This window comes from Lactuca serriola, chromosome 3 (assembly GCF_051521515.1).
Source record: "Lactuca serriola cultivar US96UC23 chromosome 3, Lser_US96UC23_V15, whole genome shotgun sequence".
NCBI lineage: Eukaryota > Viridiplantae > Streptophyta > Magnoliopsida > Asterales > Asteraceae > Lactuca > Lactuca serriola.
Window position 1 is genome coordinate 222,247,810 of NC_136410.1, and position 18,070 is coordinate 222,265,879.

Consider the following 18,070-nt stretch of genomic DNA (forward strand, 5'->3'; position numbering starts at 1 on the left):
TGAAATGAGATAAATATTGGACTAGATACAAACAAAATGAAATTATTTAAAAATTTAAATACTACAAGAATATAATTACAATTCCCATCAACCAAAAAGAATACAAGCAAATCATGTCTTCTTTATACCATTATGACATGTTTAGCTCGTAAAAAACTTATTGTCCTTCGTATAACATTATATGACCTGTTATAAGTTATAACCAGGGACAATAGCTCTTTGTTTAGGGACATTATAGAAAAATGCAAATAGTTGGTCGGCCAATTTAATTCTTCTGTTTATCATAATTTTGTATGTTTCTTACTTTTTTTTATAAATATGTTTATCTAGATCGTTAATAGTTTAGATTTTGGCTCAATGATGTAGTATTTGCTTCATATCTATTGAGGGTTATTGGTGACTATGATATCTCAATTTTTTTCTTCCTCAAGTGTAGAATGCTCATCTACACTCACACAGTTTATTCAATCCAAAAAAGAAACAGTTGTTTTTTTTTTCATACAACACTTCTTTCAAAAGAGACATCATTTAAAAAGAATCCAAAACATTTTCACAAATGAAGTGAACACCCGACTGAAATTACAGAAAACTCCCATCAACAATTGTCAACTCGAGCCACCATGGGAATTATTTTGTCATTTTGGAGCACATCACTGTTAGCTTAGTGGTTATCTTCTTCTTCACAAAACTTTGAATACTGATCGCAGTCCATTAGAGATTTAACCTCATCAGTGTTGCTCATCTCAACTTTTATAATCCATCCATTCTCATATGGGCTCCCGTTTACCTGAAAACATTACTTAATTTTTTATCAGATTAGGGAGTAGACAGGGTTGTGTAAATTCTATTTATTATATCTCTAAAAAAAAAGAGCAATGGAAAAGTTACCAAGCCAGGTGAGCTGGTGAGTTGTTCATTGATTTCAACGACTTTGCCAGAAACAGGAGAGTTAATATCACTAGTAGCCTTAACACTTTCAACTGCACCAAAACCACTACCTTGTGTTACATCTGTCCCTACTTCTGGTAACTCAACATACACCACATCCCCCAAGTGATCCTGAGCATGATCTGTAATCCCTATTGTCACACACTTGCCTTCAATTTTTGCCCATTCATGTGAATCTGCATACTTTAGATCCTTCACAACTGAAACCAATACACAATCACGTTATCAGTCTAAACATTCCTAATCACCATAATAATAGATTTAGCATCATTCTGTATGGTTAAATGTACTTTTTTCGAATTTATTCAATGAATAAAAGGTTTGTCTAATGTACAGGATACCATTTCATAATCTTGGTTTTTTCCTATATCATAGCTGGATTTTCCCTAAATTGGAATCCTGACAATCTCCAGATCTCCCAGTTTAACTTACTATTAAGGATTATTAACTTACTATTAAGGGCTTAGAATCGTCTCTATGTAGGATTTAGTAATCTAGATTGATGCTCACATTATGAACATCATGAAATTCGAAGATGCATGTAACCAGAACTCTCGTGCACACATCGAGAAACTAGATCACTTGACATGATCGAGCATGTTCATTTCCAAAAGAGAATTCATCAAAATCGATTCGAAAAATTAACGAAAACTATCAAGCTGTAACGTTTTTCAAGACGGATCATACAAAATTGTGTCTTCTAGACAGTAGATAAGAGTATCAGATTTTGAATGTAAGAAAACCCTAGATCACATGGAAATCTGGGGGGGGGGGGGGGAACCGATGAAATCAAAAGTAGTGTAGAAAGGTGATGGAAGTGGAGTGATTACCAGAAGCAAAACCTCTGTTGAAAGTAGCGATCTTGAGGTATGAAGCAGCTTTGGATGCCCATAATCTTGATGCCATCGCCATTGTTATTGATAAATAGATTCACCAAGCAACTGTTCCCCTGCTCCTCTAGCAATAGCAAGGGTAAAGAAAAGGGTTTATGTGTGTGACTTCCCACTAGCATGTGTAGTGCGTTGCTAGGTCACTTCATTTTAGGTAATAACGATCCAAAAAAACATAATTGTCAAAATAAAAAATAAAAACTATTAACAAATTTAATAATATATATAAAAATGAAGGGGGTAAATACTAAATATGAAAAGTTTGTCACCAAACGTAACGATCCCGCATTGCCCGGGTGAGCATCAGGGTTGGTGGAGTGAAAAGGGAAAAGAAAAAACAAATAGTGACGTCATAATTATCCAAATTAATATGTTTATTTTGTATTTTTTTTTTGGTATGGCAAGTAGAAATATATAATATAAAAAAAAAAACAAAAACAAAAATTAGGCGGTAAGCTCAAGCCTAAGTACAACCAGGGGCGTAACAAGAGTACAAAAGTTAGGGGGACCAAAAAGTCGAGACTTCCAATAATGTCACGACCATACTCACTTTTCTTAATAAATCCACCTAGCAGCAAAGTAGAAAATAATCTAACAGTTCCTAATGGTTGGTTTTGTCTCATGCATATTATGGAGTCTTAAGGCATTAAGATGTTAGGCTTTTATGGATTAAGCACTTATTAAGCATGCAAAGTCATAAAGTTGGAAACTTTATGACTCCTAATGACAATGTGACATTGGATCTGCAGTTGGACGTATTAAGTCGTTATATTAAGCACTTTATGGGAAGAAAATGAAGTCTGGAGTTATGCTCTGCATACCTAGGAGTACGCCCAGCGTACGCAGTCAACAACCTCGATCTGATCAACGGAGGAGTATGTCCCGCGTACCTGCAGAGTACGCCCCGCATACGCTCACTGGGTCGACTCGGCTGAGTTGAATCGGTTGGGTTGACTCAGTTAACTTATGGATTTTGACTAGTTTGACCTTGGACTTTGACTCTTTGTTGACTCCGTTGACTTTTGACCAAATTTGACTTTAGGTTAAAATTGAGGGTTTGGATTGGCGATTGAGATTTTATATGGTTTTAATGTTAGTGGATCCACAGGAGCGAGCAATGTAGCATGGATCGGATCACGATATTCTCGGGTTTCTTCATTTCAGGTGAGTTTCGCCTCATTGTACCGTGGATCGAAGGCACCAATGTCGGCACACTAGTTTTCGGTTATCTGTTAGTAGAGGGATGTCATAGGGACTATATATAGTCACGTATAATATACTTAGGACTTTTGATCTAGGCTCTCTTACATTTTCCTTGTTTGGTTGTGGTTCTAGGGTAGGGTCATTTGTCTGGGTGGCTATCTCACCTCTGATTATATATGATCAGACGTTTCTTAGATTGTTGTTACTTAGTATGACACGGTGTTGTATTGATTGGTTAGATCTGTATTCTGGTATCGAGTATGCAGATAGGTTGTGGTAATCTGTTAGATCTGTATTCTAGTGTCGAGTAAGTTGTTATGCTGTAGTGACAGTGGCAGACGCCGAAAATTGTCACAGCAGTGGCATAATTTTGTTTTTCTTCCGAATATAATAACATAAAAAAGTTAAAAGTACTAGCACATCAAATCGATCCATTACATCTTAATATCTAAATTTGACATCTACGGGTACACATTTTTTGAAACTGATCCATTACATCTTCGATCTTCACTTTTATAAGTGCTTCTTTTTCAACATAAGAAATCATGGCAACGTTCAAAAAATCATCACCTATTTTGTTACGCAGATCCGTCTTCAAAAACTTCATCGCTGAAAAACATCTTTCGACCGTTGCGGTTGCAACGGGTAAAACCAAAACCAACTTCAACAACCTATAAACCATAGGATAAGATTGATGTTTCCCCGTTTCCACCATCAAAGGATAAAGGTCGGAAATTCCTTGCAAACTAGTGAACCAGTCATCTTTATGCAAAGCGTGATAATATATTTCAAGTTCACCATCAAGTTGCATCCTCTCCACATCATCAAAATCTTTTGTGTATAACTCACTCAACTTTAACAACTTTGTTTTGTCAAATTTAGCAAATGAATCACAAGGACTCAAAGCCCCCATGTATTCTATTAATTGGGTGTTAAGTTCACTAAATCGGTCCCCGAATTCTATAATTTGCATATCCATGACGGTGTTGAAAATTTCAACTTCAAAATGAAATTGATTAGTAACTTTAGTCTTACTGCCTCTTGATGTGACATAATTTGTCACACCCCAAAACCAGAACGGCGAAAACGTTCTGAGGCGGAGGACGTCATGTACAGTATCACAACACAGAAATATAGTAAACAAGCAAACAACATCAGCCATTGCATTAATAATGTATTTTAATACAAGTGTGTTTTGTACAATTTATAAGACACCAAAAATATGAATCAAAATAAAAGATGAGTCTTGAACTATGCTCCATCTTCTCAAAAGTTGGCCTCGGTACCTGTCTACTGGTGACCTGAGAATACAAGTTATTTTGAAAGAGTTTATCAGCATTAAAGCTGGTGAGTTCATAAGTATTTTAGTGTCGTTGTTTTCATGAAAAATATTGTAAGTATTGAGTGTGTAAGTTTGTAAAATGTTTGTAGTAATTGTTTGTAACCCTTAGAAAAACCTATATTTTCTATTAAAGTAGCCTTCTTCCAAGGCATCAAGTGTTACATGTTTGTTTATTGTAAAAGTGAGTATTTCTCCCGAATGTGACTATTATTTAATAAAATATAGTTCTTTCATTACTGTTTATGTGAGAAGATCACAAAGTAGATGTAATGGAAAATAACGAAGTACTGTAGTATTATGATATAGTAATTATTGTGTACTTATTACCTTAAACCAAATGTTAATTAAGGTATAATGTGATATGATTGTAACCGTACTAATTGACTAGGGGAAATTCATGACGCTGTAATACGTCGAACAATAGTGACATTTTTCACCCGAAGATCTGCAGATCCCACTGTAGCTAGCAGTAAGGTGTAGGATTGTCAATCCAGTATAGATCTATACACAAATTCACGTTCTCCCTCCAGGAGATTGTGGATACATATCGAGCCATGGCAGGTGGTGCCATGCCACGAAACAGTGGTTCACAATTATGTTATAGTATGTATGTATTGTATGTATTAGTGTAGTGAATGTCCTCCTTGATTCTCATCATAGTATGTTCTTTAGTATAGTATTTAGTGTGTATGAATAGTGTGTAATAGTGTATGTTCTATCTTTCTTGTGTGTAGTATGTTCAATTGTATAGTGTAGAGTATGTGTTGTTTACAGTATATATTGACTCATGTATGAACTGACTCTTTGTATGTTTCATAGTACTAGCAGTAGTAAGTAGTATGTCACTAAACTATACCTATTATAGTTTACTAGATAGATTGTTTGTATAACTGAGTGTATTGAAATAAGACAGTAAACTTTTATGTCTATACATATACACATGATATATAACTAAGTATTAAACGACACTCGGACAAACAATAGGGGACTCTAAGTCCACAACCAAATAAGGAACAGGAAATAGAGTGTATTATCAGTCCTAAGTCCTTCAAACCTTACTTATATAACTATATATGTATTGGACGTGATTTGACAGCATATAAGTTTCAAGAGTTTTGAAAGTAAAGGTTTGGAAACTGAAACTGAGTTTTATAAAGTGTTTAACATGTAAAAGTGTTTGGAAATCATTTTGAAGTAGTTTTGTTGACAAGACAGTTTAAAGCATAGTAAATCCATTTGTGTACTAGTTATTAATCACATGTGATTGATATAATAACTAGTATGATTCAACTTGTATTCCCCACACCCCCCCCCCCACAAAAGCATTTAAAAACATATAAAAGGTTAATTAAGGGGTATGAACTCACCTGTAGTGAGTGGTTTGGATGAACGGATGGTATAGGATGCTAAGTGTCAAGTGAAGACTTGAGCACGCACACAGATCCTATTTAACATATATTTACACATATATGTATCCAATTAGTCGATTAAAAACTAATTACTCAAATAAAGACACCCTAAAACATGGATAACACTTTGATTCAAGTGCTAGGAGTACATTAGGGTTGCATCTAAGGGGTGTAGGGCTTCTTAAAGGAGTTTATGGTCCAAATGGTAACAATTCATGAGTTTACGGCCCATGGTCATTTCCCCATGAGTTTACAGCTGTAAACTCATGGTATTAAGTACCATTTTGTGTTTTGAGGTCTTATAAGTCATAAAGAAGTATCCTTACTTCAAGTCTAAGCCTTAGGAAGTCATTAGTGGCACAATGGCACCACTTTATAGAGTTTACGGCCCATGGACCATTCCTCATGGGTTTACGGCCATAAACTCTATGTGCTCATGGTCTTTTTGATGCTTAAGGTCCTAAACACTTCAAGGAAGTGATCTAGACTAGTATCCAAGGCTAAGGAAGGGACTAGGGCTCACTTTGCCCCATCTATTAGGGTTTACGGCCTTGGGAGATCCTTGGCCGTAAACTCTCTTCCAAACCATAAATCTTGATGTTTTTAAGGTCTAAAAAAGTTCATTCTAGTGTATAACAAGCTAGGATAAGTGTACTTACAATCTAGAAGCTTGATTGGCTGTTTAAGGTCTAAGAACACTAGTGTGTGTTCTTGGTGTTTTGAAGAACACTTGAAGATCTAAGTAACAATGAAGAATTCATGGATGAAATGATGTATAACAACTAGATGAAAGGTTATAACAACAAATCAAACAAAGAAAATACTTACATTTTGGAAGATTGGAAGAAGAGTATGATGATACTTGAGAGAGAGGTTAGGAGTTCTTGAGTATGGAAGTTGGAAAATAAAGGAATGAAGAGTAAACTCATGCTATATGCATGAGTTTACGGCCAGAAGAGGGTTCACGGCCCAAACTCCATTTGTTTGGCCGTGAACACCTAACCAAGGTGTTAGTTGTTTTGTTGTTGTCCCATAGTCCTAGAATGTACTTCCTTATATTCATTCGTTTGAAGAATAAATATTAAAAACACTCAAACGGACTTTAAACTGGCTACAAATTAGCAGAAATATATTTGACTTTTATTTGAAGTGCTTGACTGTAGGGTTTGTACAAGTGAAAATTTCGGTTTATCACATCATCCCCCTGTTAGAGGGAATTTCGTCCCGAAATTAGAGTTTAAGCAAAAAAGTAGTTACAATAACTAAACGAATAGATGATGATATTTCAATTTCATTTGATCCTCGCGCTCCCATGTGAATTTCGGTCATCGCTTGGTGTTCCAGCAAACCTTCACTACCGGGATGCAGCTTTGCTTCGTTCGCTTGACCTCACGGTCCATGATCTCTACAGGTTCTTCCACGAAGTTGAGGCTCTCGTTGATCTCGATCTCGTCGAGTGGGATTACAAGAGTCTCGTCGGACAGACACTTTTTCAATTTTGAGACATGGAATGTAGAATGTACGTTACTGAGTTCGTGGGGTAGGTTAAGTTTGTAAGCTACTGGGCCGATTCTGGCAAGAATCTCGAAAGGCCCTATGTACCTTGGATTTAACTTCCCACGCTTTCCGAAGCGTATAAGGCCCTTCCAGGGTGAGACTTTCAAAAGAACTCGGTCTCCTACCTAGAATTCCAAAGGTTTCATTCGTTTGTCTGCGAAGCTTTTCTGTCGGTCTCTAGAGGCTTTCAATCGTTCACGAATCTGAACGATCTTATCTGTCGTTTCCCGAATAATCTCCGGACCTGTGAGAGCGCTGTCAGGAACTCGTCCTTTAGCTAACTGTGTGTCACCCACCTCAGCCCAGCATAGAGGGGATATGCACTTTCGGCCATAGAGGGCTTCAAATGGAGCAGCCTTTATGCTCGTATGATAACTATTGTTATAGGAAAATTCAACAAGGGGCAAGTGAGTATCCCATGCCTTCCCAAAATCAATCACACAGGCTCTTAGCATATCTTCCAGTGTTTGGATAGATCTCTCACTTTGTCCGTCGGTCTGTGGGTGGTAGGTTGTACTCATATTCAGCCTCGTCCCTAGGGAACTTTGTAGCGACTGCCAGAACCTTGAAGTGGTACTATCTCTATCGGAGATAATGGATATAGGGAAACCATGCAGTCGTACGATTTCCTTAATGTAAGTTCTTGTAAGCTTCTCCATTTTGTCAGTCTCTTTGATTGGTAGGAAATGCGCGGATTTGGTCAATCTATCAACGATGACCCAAATGGTATCAAGTCCACCCGTTGTCTTGGGTAACTTGGTTATGAAGTCCATAGTAATTCACTCCCATTTCCACTCCAGTATCTCCGGTTGTTGAAGTAAGCCCGATGGTTTCTGGTATTCGACCTTAACCTTTACGTAAGTAAGGCATTTACTCACAAAGGTAGCACTCTCTGCTTTCATGTTAGGCCACCAGTATTGCTTTTTAAGATCCAGATACATCTTATCCGAACCCGGGTGGACGGAATATCGAGTGTTGTGCGCCTCGGTCATGACCAAGTCTCTGAAGCCACTGTGTTTCGGTGTCCAGATCCGGTCCATGAGAAATAAGGCTCCGCCACCCTTGCCTTCTAGGTTCTTCTCCATCCCTCGCAGGGATTCACCCGCCACATTTTCAGGTTTCTAAGCTTTAAGCTGAGCCTCCTTAATTTGTGTGGACAGATGCAAATGGATAGTCATAGTTAGTGATCTGACTCTTCGACCAGAATATTCTTTCCGACTTAGGGCGTCTGCTACTACGTTGACTTTACCCAGATGATAACGAATTTCGCATCTGTAGTCATTGAGTAGCTCGACCCACCGTCATTGCCTCATATTGAGTTCCTTCTGGTTGAATATGTGTTGTAGGCTTTTGTGGTCTGTAAAGATCGTGCTTTTAGTACCATACAGGTAGTGTCTCCAAATCTTTAGAGCAAACACAACTGCTCCTAGCTCAATATCGTGTGTGGTGTAGTTCACTTCATGTGTCTTCAGTTGTCTTAAGGCATAGGCGATGACCTTATCTCGTTGCATCAGAACACACCCGAGTCCTTGATTTGACGCATCACAGTAGACTACGAAGTCTTCTATTCCTTCGGGAAGGGATAGTATTGGTGCGGTGCACAGGGATCGTTTCAACGTTTGGAATGCCTTCCCTTGTTTCTCTTCCCAATCAAAGGCCACGCCCTTCTGGGTCAACGTTATAAGAGGTTTCGCAATTCGGGAGAAGTTCTGTATGAATCTGCGGTAGTAGCCAGTGAGGCCTAGAAATTGACGAATTTCGGTAGGCATCTTCAGTGCTGACCAATTCTCAATGGCCTTAATTTTGGAAGGGTCCACGTGGATTCCTTCTTCGCTAACCACGTGTCCTAAGAATTCGACCCTTCGAATCCAAAATTCGCATTTAGAGAACTTCGTGTAAAGCTTCTTTGTTCGTAGGGTTCCTAGGACTTGTCGCAGATGATCACTATGTTCCTCCTTACTTTGAGAGTAGATAAGTATGTCATCGATGAAGACGATGACGAACTGATCCAAGTAAGGACAACAAACTCGATTCATTAGATCCATGAACACTGTGGGCGCATTTGTCAATCCGAATGGCATCACTATGAAATCGCAGTGTCGCGTAACGAGTCCGGAAGGCTGTCTTCGGAACATCCTCCTCTAACACTCGCAACTGGTGATACCCGGACCTCAGATCAATCTTTGAAAAGTAAGACGCCCCTTGCAGTTGGTCAAAAAAATCGTCTATGCGAGGCAAAGGGTAACGATTTTTAACCGTTAGCTTGTTGAGCTCCCTATAGTCGATGCACATACGAAACGATCCGTCTTTCTTCTTGACGAATAAGACTGGTGCTCCCCAGGGTGAGAAGCTTGGTCTAATAAAGCCCTTGCTGAGCAGTTCGTTAAGTTGACCAGATAGTTCCTGCATCTCAGCTGGCGCTAGGCGATAGGGCGATTTTGCTACTGGGGTAGCTCCCGAAACTAAGTCGATTCGGAACTCGACTTGTCGCTGCAGGGGTAACCCTGGTAGTTCTTATGGAAAGATGTCGGGAAAGTCGCATACTACGCTGATGTTTTTCAGGTCTTTGGTTTCTTGGCTCGTATCAACAACGTGTGCAAGGATTGCACGATACTCCTTTCGTAGGTACTTTTGAGCTTGAATACTTGAGATGATGCTAAGGCTAGTGTCGGGTTTGTCACCGTAGATAACAAGAGTTTCGTTAGACGAAAGATTACGGCGTACAACCTTTTCGTAACACATAATGTCGGCACGATGGAGACTCAACCAATCCATGTCGATGATGACGTCGAAACTTTTAATCGAGACCGGCATGAGGTCGATAGGAAATGAATGGCTATCTAGAGTTAGAATACATCCTATGTATAGGCTACTAGTGCTCTCAGTCTTCCCATTAGCCATTTCTACAGTGAATGGTTCTTTAAGTGTGCGTGGTTGTTATTTAAGTGAGCGTGAAAATTTCTGATTAAGAAACTTCTCTCCGCTCCATTATCAAATAGTACGCATGCATAAGAGTTTTCGAGGAGAAACGTACCAGTCACCACCGTAGGGGCAGCAACTGCTTCTCCATGGCTTATAGCCAGAACTCTTCCCGCTCCACCAGCATTTCTTGCCTTGAGGCAGTCCCTTTTATAGTGGCCCACTTTGCCACATCCATAGCATGACTGAGTCAGACCAGCACCAGGGACCTGGTTGATTGGCCTTGCCAGGGATCTGCAGAAGCGGACAGTGTGTCCCTGACTCCCTTCTTGTTGCAGTTGGAGCACTGCAATTCTTGGCAGGGTCCATTGTGGTGGAAGCTGCATTTGTTGCACTTAGGCAAGTTTCCAGCGTACTGCTTCACCGGAGAAGCAGCGGCAGGTGCTATCGCGGCATGAACCGCCACAACCTGCTGCTTTTTCGCAGCTTTTTGCTTCTTCTTGTCATCCCAGAACTTCCGCTTGTTGTCAGGGGGTTTGGAAGGTTCGGGGATGGCTAGGGTTGTTGTTGCAGACGGGGTACGGACCCCATGGTCAATGAGACATTGTGCCAATCGCTTGGCACTGTCGAAGGTAGTGGGGTTTGAAGCTAAAACATTCCCCTGAACCGGAGGCAACAACCCCCATATATACCTCTCTATCTTCTTTCCCTCCGTGGGAACCATGTTGGGACAGAAGGCCACCAGCTCGTTGAATCTGGCGGTATAAGAAACTATATCGGATCCCTTCATGGTTAGGCTCCACAGCTCCTGTTCCAATTTTTGGATTTCTCCCCTCGGGCAGTATTCCTCGATCATGAGATCTTTTAGAGTTTCCCAGCCCATGTCGTTAGCCATTACAAGGGTTAGTGACTTAACATGGCTATTCCACCATGTCAGGGCTTTTTCTTCGAAGGTGCAAGCAGCAAACTTGACCTTACTCGCGGCAAGGCAGGAGAAAATCTCGAAGATCGAATCCGTCTTTTCGAACCATTGCAAGAGGGCAATGACTCCGCTAGTCCCCTTGAAGGGCTTTGGCTTACAGTTAGTGAAGTCCTTGTAGGAGCACTCTCTCGAGCGCACACGGAGTTCACCTTGAGTAGAGTTAACAGGGGTTCCACCTCTGTTGGCATCAGTAGAGTGATATTGTGCCATGGCTTCTGCCACAGCCACAGCTACTGCAGCATTTAGAGCTGTTGTATCGAATTACGGAGGAGGTGGTGGTGGAGGTGGAGGATTATGCCTTGTTGATTTGAGAGGAGGCATCCTTCAACTATAAGTTTAAAAGATGAACATAATAGTAAGAATCAATTGTAAGCATAGTGAGAGTGATCCATGGGCTAAATCGCCATAGTCCAACAGTTGAATGAGTGTATGTTTTAAGATAGAAGTATAGTAGAAGAGTAGAGGAACACAAGAGTACAGATTTTTGCGACAGATTAGATAACTGTCAATATTACTGGTATTATTGATGTAACAGGTTCGTGGAAAAATGACCTAACAGTATGTTGGATTAGTGTCTAAGTCCATAACTATTTTGGTATGTACTTGACTCGATGGTACATGGTCCTTTTGGGTTGCCTTCACCAAAGCAACTTGATAGGATGAATTATGGGGAGAAAGGATTAATTATGATTTATTAATATATTATGAGAATGATATATTAAAGGAGAAATCATATTGTTTAATTAATATTAGTCAATAATTAATTAGGAATTAATTTTGTGGCTAAAAGACATTAATTAAACTTAAGGGACTAGAACTGTCAATTGTATGATAGTTGAATATTGAGCTAATGGACTCCATATTAGAGGGGTGGACGAATTCTATGGGGAAACCCATTAGAAATCGTCCTAGGCTTTTAAGGAAGGAGTCCATGGGTTGCTTAGGGCCTAAGCAGTCAAATTAGGGTTTCCTTGTTTGATAACCCTAATAGCCTCACTATTTAAAGGACCCTTGAGACTCAAAAACGTGGGGAACTAATTGACTAGGGTTTCCAGCCGTTTTTTGGGTGTCTCCTCTCTCCTTATTCTTCATCCTCTTGCTCTTGGTGTTTGTTAACCATTAGAGGAGTGACACTTGTGACTCTAAGCTTTCTAAAGTCATCACAAGGAGGATTTGAGATTGTTATTGCTACATAACAATCAAGGTAAGATCTACAAACCCTTTCTCATGTTAATATGATTAATTGTATGCTAGAACTAGGGTTTAAAGTCTTGGATGAATTGCATGTACAATAGAGAAACCTAGATCCAAGCATTAGGGTTTGTATGAGCACATAGGATGTTCTTATGGCCAAAACCCGTCAGTGGTATCAGAGCCTAGATTGGTTTCTATTTTATTGATGCCTTGTTTATCTATTCAAGCTGTAAAATCGATTTTTTAGTCCCCTGTCTAATGAACTCGGCGAGTCCATAGAGGAACTTGACGAGTTCGAGCGTCAAAAGGAGGCAGTTTCGGGATTTCTTGTTGTTTTGCTTGAGGATACTTGCCTTAATTGTTTTGGATCTTTAATATTCGAATTTTATCCTATATTTGAGAATATCCTTGATTAAACAAAAGATAATTACCAATTGATTAGATAATAACTTCCTTATATGATTAAAGATTGATTATTTGTATTAATTTGGTAACTTATCTTGCAAGAAATTGAAATTAGGTCAAATATAGATAATGACAAAATTAATTGTTTAATTTCTATTATTTGTTATTTGATCCTTGTGTTGTGAAAAAGTTTCAATTGTGCCCATGTATGTTTTATGGTTTGAATTTGAACTTAAAGGTTTTGTTTTGAAATTTAAATAGTTGAAACCCTAATGTTTTGAAATGTTTCAAAAACTTGCCCTCAAGTTTTGGAATTTAAAAGTTGATTAAAAGTTTAATTTAGAAATGTTAAATTCTAAAACCCTAGTATTGTTTTGAAAAGTTCAAATCACACCCTTATGGTTTTATTAATTAATTAAAGTGTATAATTAAGAGAGATTTAATAAATCCATAAAAGTTTTGGTTTACAATTAAATTAAACTAAAACTATAATTATTAAATTTGACCACCTAGTATTTTAAAAGTGTAAAATACACCCTATACTATATATAACATTAAAATTCTAATATATATGTATGAGTAAAAGTCAGTCTTACCGTTAGTAGGCCTCATTCACGAAGCTAGTCTATAAGGGGTGTTTAAGGAAATTGCCTATAAAATGGCGATTGAATGGGTATCCACTCTTACCCACCGCACTCTTGACTAGTGGAGGGTCGTTAGCCGAACGGGTAGGACAGGACAGAAACCTTCCATTATAAGTATAATGAAGTACAAAAGTAACTAAATGTTTTACAATTCCCAATCTTAGTTACTTTAGGCAAAAGTGAATTGATGCAATTCCATGAAATTACACTTTGTGCCCTTGCAAAGACGTTAATGGAGCATGTGTGGTTAACCGGCACACTAAATGGTTCTAAGCAAAGGTAGCAAAGGGTGACTCAATGTTTTTCATAGTTCGGTGGAGCGTGTGTGATTAACCGGCACATCGAATAGGTGACTGTAACATGTGGGGGCACCATGTAAGTTTGCATGGTAATTCACACCCGCTTTGTGATCCTCGGTATCCCAGTCACAAACTAGAGGGGCATATCGAGATTTAAACATGCCATTGAAAGGTTCAATGAATCTCAAAAGATCTAGGAATTTTCAATAGATTTAAAACTTAAATTTCTTTTTCATTTTTCATGGTGGAAATTAGTGAATCGTCATTCACTTACCTTCAAATATTCTGCAACTAGATTACGACATCCCTTTTCTAGGTTGTAGAGTATTGTGTTGGGTCCTATACTTAATATCTCATTTGGGTGATTTATTAAGGACTCAATCAATCAATTAACTTGAATTTATTTTTCTCCCATTTTGTAGATGTCAAAGTATGACAACTATGGTCTTCCCAAATCCCGTGGAACAAGCTTTTCACATGAAGATGATATTCCACGATTCGATCGAGGAACACGAGATCATGCTTCACTACCTCCACCTCCTCCTATTGTTCTCCCTAACCCACAAGTTCAAAAGATTGAAAAGTTCAAACTCACTCAAGCCTTTTTGGCAAGTAAACATGAAGAAGGAAAGTCAGTGTGTGCACACATCCTAGAGATGAAGTCACACATTGATAGATTAAGAATGTTGGGATCTGTTGTCTGTGAGGAGCTGGCTGTTGATTGGGTTCTTCAGTCACTTCCTGACTCATATAGTGAGTTCGTAAGAGATTACTATATGATGAGCCACGACGTAACCCTCATTGATCTCACCTATATGTTTATTGTTGTTGAATCAGCAATGATTTGGCACACTGGAAAAGCAAAGTTGATTGGTGGATCTGCCATCCAGACCTCTATGGATATAGGCAATGGCAACGAAAGGCATGCCATGATCGAAAACTTTGATCATAAGAGAAAGGAAAAGTCAGAAGTAGTTCTGTGTGTTGCTCCAAAAGAGTCAATTTGCTTTTATTGCCAAGAGAAGGGGCATTGGAGACGAAGCTGCCCTACTTACCTAAGAGATCTAAGAGATGTGAGAGTCAAAACGTATGGATCTGCTTTAGGTAAAATCCATTAACTAACTCTTTTAAGTTCCTATTCTATATTCTTAATACATGATGTGATAAGATTACATTTCGATGTCTTGTAGGATCGAAGAAAAGAGAGGAAGCTTAAGGGAAGAAGTGAGCAGAATCTAATCGTGAAGAAATGGATTTCGATCGCATTACTTGAAGATTAGAATCTTGAGCTACTACTTGGAGTTAGAATAAGTTTGCTAAGAAATATGTATTAACATAGTTTTTCAATTAAATTGCATTGTAGGGACAAATTTTTTCCGCAATAAAATAAATTTTGATTTTTATATTATTTATTTATCCTTGCAATGGCGTGTATGAAAAAAAAATTGATGTTTGAAAGTTTCTATTATTAGCAATAATGGATTTGATTCTTAATTATGTTATTTGTGGAAAGGTCAAGAATTTATGAAATAGGGAAAGTTTCTCATCGCCCAAGTTTCAATTGGACAGAAACTTGGAATCATGCAACTTGGTTGCATGATGAATGAGAAATTTCATATTTGGAAATTAGACTAATTCGTTGACAAAGTGTCAAGTGAATGACTAGGAGATCGAGTACACAAAGTTGTGTGTTGATCAAGTCCACCATAAAAGTAACAAAGATATTCGTCACGATTTACTAAAGGTTTAGTAAATATGATTATACTTATAAGATTAAGTGTAATTCTGAATTGATTGAAAGAGCTTAAATCAATAGCAGAACGAATAAGAAGAATCAAGTAGGCAGAAAGATAAAAGTTTCTCTATTCTAAGAAGAAGGGGGAGTACCTTTTATTATGTTTTATGATAGGTCTTAATGATTAAGAATCATATCTCAATTGATCCTCTAAGTGATTCTTACTGCAATTGTATGTCTAAGAAGAGGAATCGAGAATTGAAGAAATGGTTAAATCAAGAAGCCAATCATACTTCGTTCCAAAACAAGTCTTAGAGTTAAGATTGAGACATTGAGTGACAAGTCTTAAGAAGGTTTATAACATTCATCAAATGTGGAAAGTTGTGATGTCTTGGATAAGACAAAGACCAACTAGGACCAATTTTGTGAAGTGTTTTGTCTTGATAAAAGCTACACTAACTCTTGAATATTTGTTTGTCAAGAAATGTTTGTTGACAAGAGAATCTTATATGTCGAAGAGTCAGTGGGAGTCTTAATGGTCTTGAAAAGTTTCAAGAACTAATCAAGAATAAACCTTATCAATCATCACTAGCACACGACTTGAGGTTTACAACCTATCGTGTTGACACTATCTTGTTTCTGTGCCGTTCCAAATTGAGTTAATTATGCATGTAAGTTCTATAAGTTTTCATTTGAACGCATAAAAGGCAAGCACCTTGATCAATGAAAAGTACATTGATAGGAAAGGGTGAGCTGCTTAACTACTTGGAAGACATGGTGGGCAGCCGTGTTACCATAAGGCAAGAGATCAAGATTGAGAAGGTTCGGTCCATATGAATTTGGATTTGTTGCAAACTTTGGTTTTGACGAATTCGCATGGATAGGAACACATACACCATTAAAATCTAAGTGTCATAAGATTTCCTCCTTCATGAAGATGACTGTGAGGAAATGCTTTCACTAAGAGAGATTTTAAGAAGATAGTGATTGTGAAATTGTATTCTCTAATTCGATTATGGTTACGGTATCCCTTTCCATGATTCGAATTGTGAGATTTGGTAATTAGTCTGAATTGTTTAGACACACATATGAGTTATCTAAGGCAAAGGTGTATAAGTTTAAGAAGATTAGATAAAGGATTATCATGTCAAAGCTAGTGGGAGCATAAGTGTTATGCTCATATGATTATAATCATCATGATAGTGGGAGCATAAATGTTGTGCTTGTATGATTATTAAGGAAAGTATTGCAAGTTAACAATATTAATTATAGAAAACAAGAGTTATACTTTGCAAAGTCGTAAGGGTTGAATAGTTGTTTTGCTATAATTAAGGGATATAATATTATGCTTCATTTCAAATCTAAAGGCTTAGGTTGTGAAATGTTAATAAATTTAGTCAAGAGTACATAGCGCGTTCTCAAAATTTCGATTATGATTGTGGCATCCCTCTTCATTGTTCGAAGTGTGAGAATGTGACACATAAAATATTATGGAAAAAGATTGATAAAGTATCGTATCTTTATGTAAGACATTATACATCGTATCCCATACGCTTCAGGTAAAGGATCGATTGCAGATGCTATAATATTTGACCATTCTAAAATATTCCAAATGTCTAGCGCATTTTGAGGGAAAAAGGACAAGAATCCGTTTTGACTAAGATAATTAAACAACTATCAAAGGACGATCCAAAGTTCGCTGAGGATTGATCGCTTGTGAGTAGTTGGAAGTATGGTATTGGATGGACCATATCGACATTATTATGAATAGATAAGATTCTATTAAGAATGATTTGTCATCTGGCAAATATGGAAATGTTTCCATATTGGGAGTTGGATATTGAGAATCTATATCTAGATTAGAAACTTTTATGCAAGAAGGAAATTCATTGGAATTTACTTTGAGTGAGAGACATCATATCTATAGAATTGTTTCTGATAGAGATTAGCCAAGTCTTGATGATTTTGAGCTATGACTTTACGAAAGAATCATTGCATAAAATGTTAGAATCTAGCATAAGTAATAAGAGTTTGATATTCTTATACTTATGATAATGATTGGGAGTTGTGAAATAAGTATGATTGGAAATGTGTTCATTTGATCTATTTCACAAAGTAAGGACCGTAGGTAAACATTGTGTGCATTCTGAGAGCATGGGACAAGCGTAGTAATAATTCAAGTAAGAAGTTGATTACCTGAAACAACAAATAATGAGTAATCGATATGGTAATAAATAAAAGGTGTTTTATTTATACTCAAAGGTTTGAGGCCATATGGGATTACTATTATTCTTGTGTTTCACTTTGCATGTTTTGACTTCCTGAATAATTTAATTGGTTCAGAACAGTCAAATTATTCGAACGGGCCACAGTCGTTCATATGTTGGAAGTAGATATGAATGAAGACTGTCGTGAATTGGTGTGTGGATTGTCTAAAGAGTATTAGACATAAGCAAGTGTTTTTTGCAATGTTCATGAGTGCTTATGAATATGATTTGAGCATTGGATTAAACCCATGCTCACTTGGATCACTTCATGGATTT

General features: G+C 37.7%; 2 protein-coding genes across 2 annotated transcripts; both read right to left on the bottom strand.

Moving 5' to 3' along the window:
- Positions 1 to 507: 507 nt before the first annotated feature.
- LOC145093615 (glycine cleavage system H protein 2, mitochondrial-like) lies at positions 508 to 1,967 on the bottom strand. The gene is made up of 3 exons (XM_079031803.1): positions 1,779 to 1,967; positions 889 to 1,148; positions 508 to 787 (listed from the first exon to the last, which is right to left on the bottom strand). The coding sequence occupies exons 1-3, from the start codon at positions 1,858 to 1,860 to the stop codon at positions 662 to 664; spliced, it is 468 nt and encodes a 155-aa protein (XP_078887929.1). The 5' UTR covers positions 1,861 to 1,967; the 3' UTR covers positions 508 to 661.
- Positions 1,968 to 3,489: 1,522 nt separating this feature from the next.
- On the bottom strand, positions 3,490 to 3,954 carry LOC145096052 (uncharacterized). The gene has a single exon (XM_079033828.1). It carries the CDS (start codon positions 3,952 to 3,954, stop codon positions 3,490 to 3,492), a length of 465 nt encoding a protein of 154 aa, XP_078889954.1.
- Between the last annotated feature and the right edge of the window lie 14,116 nt (positions 3,955 to 18,070).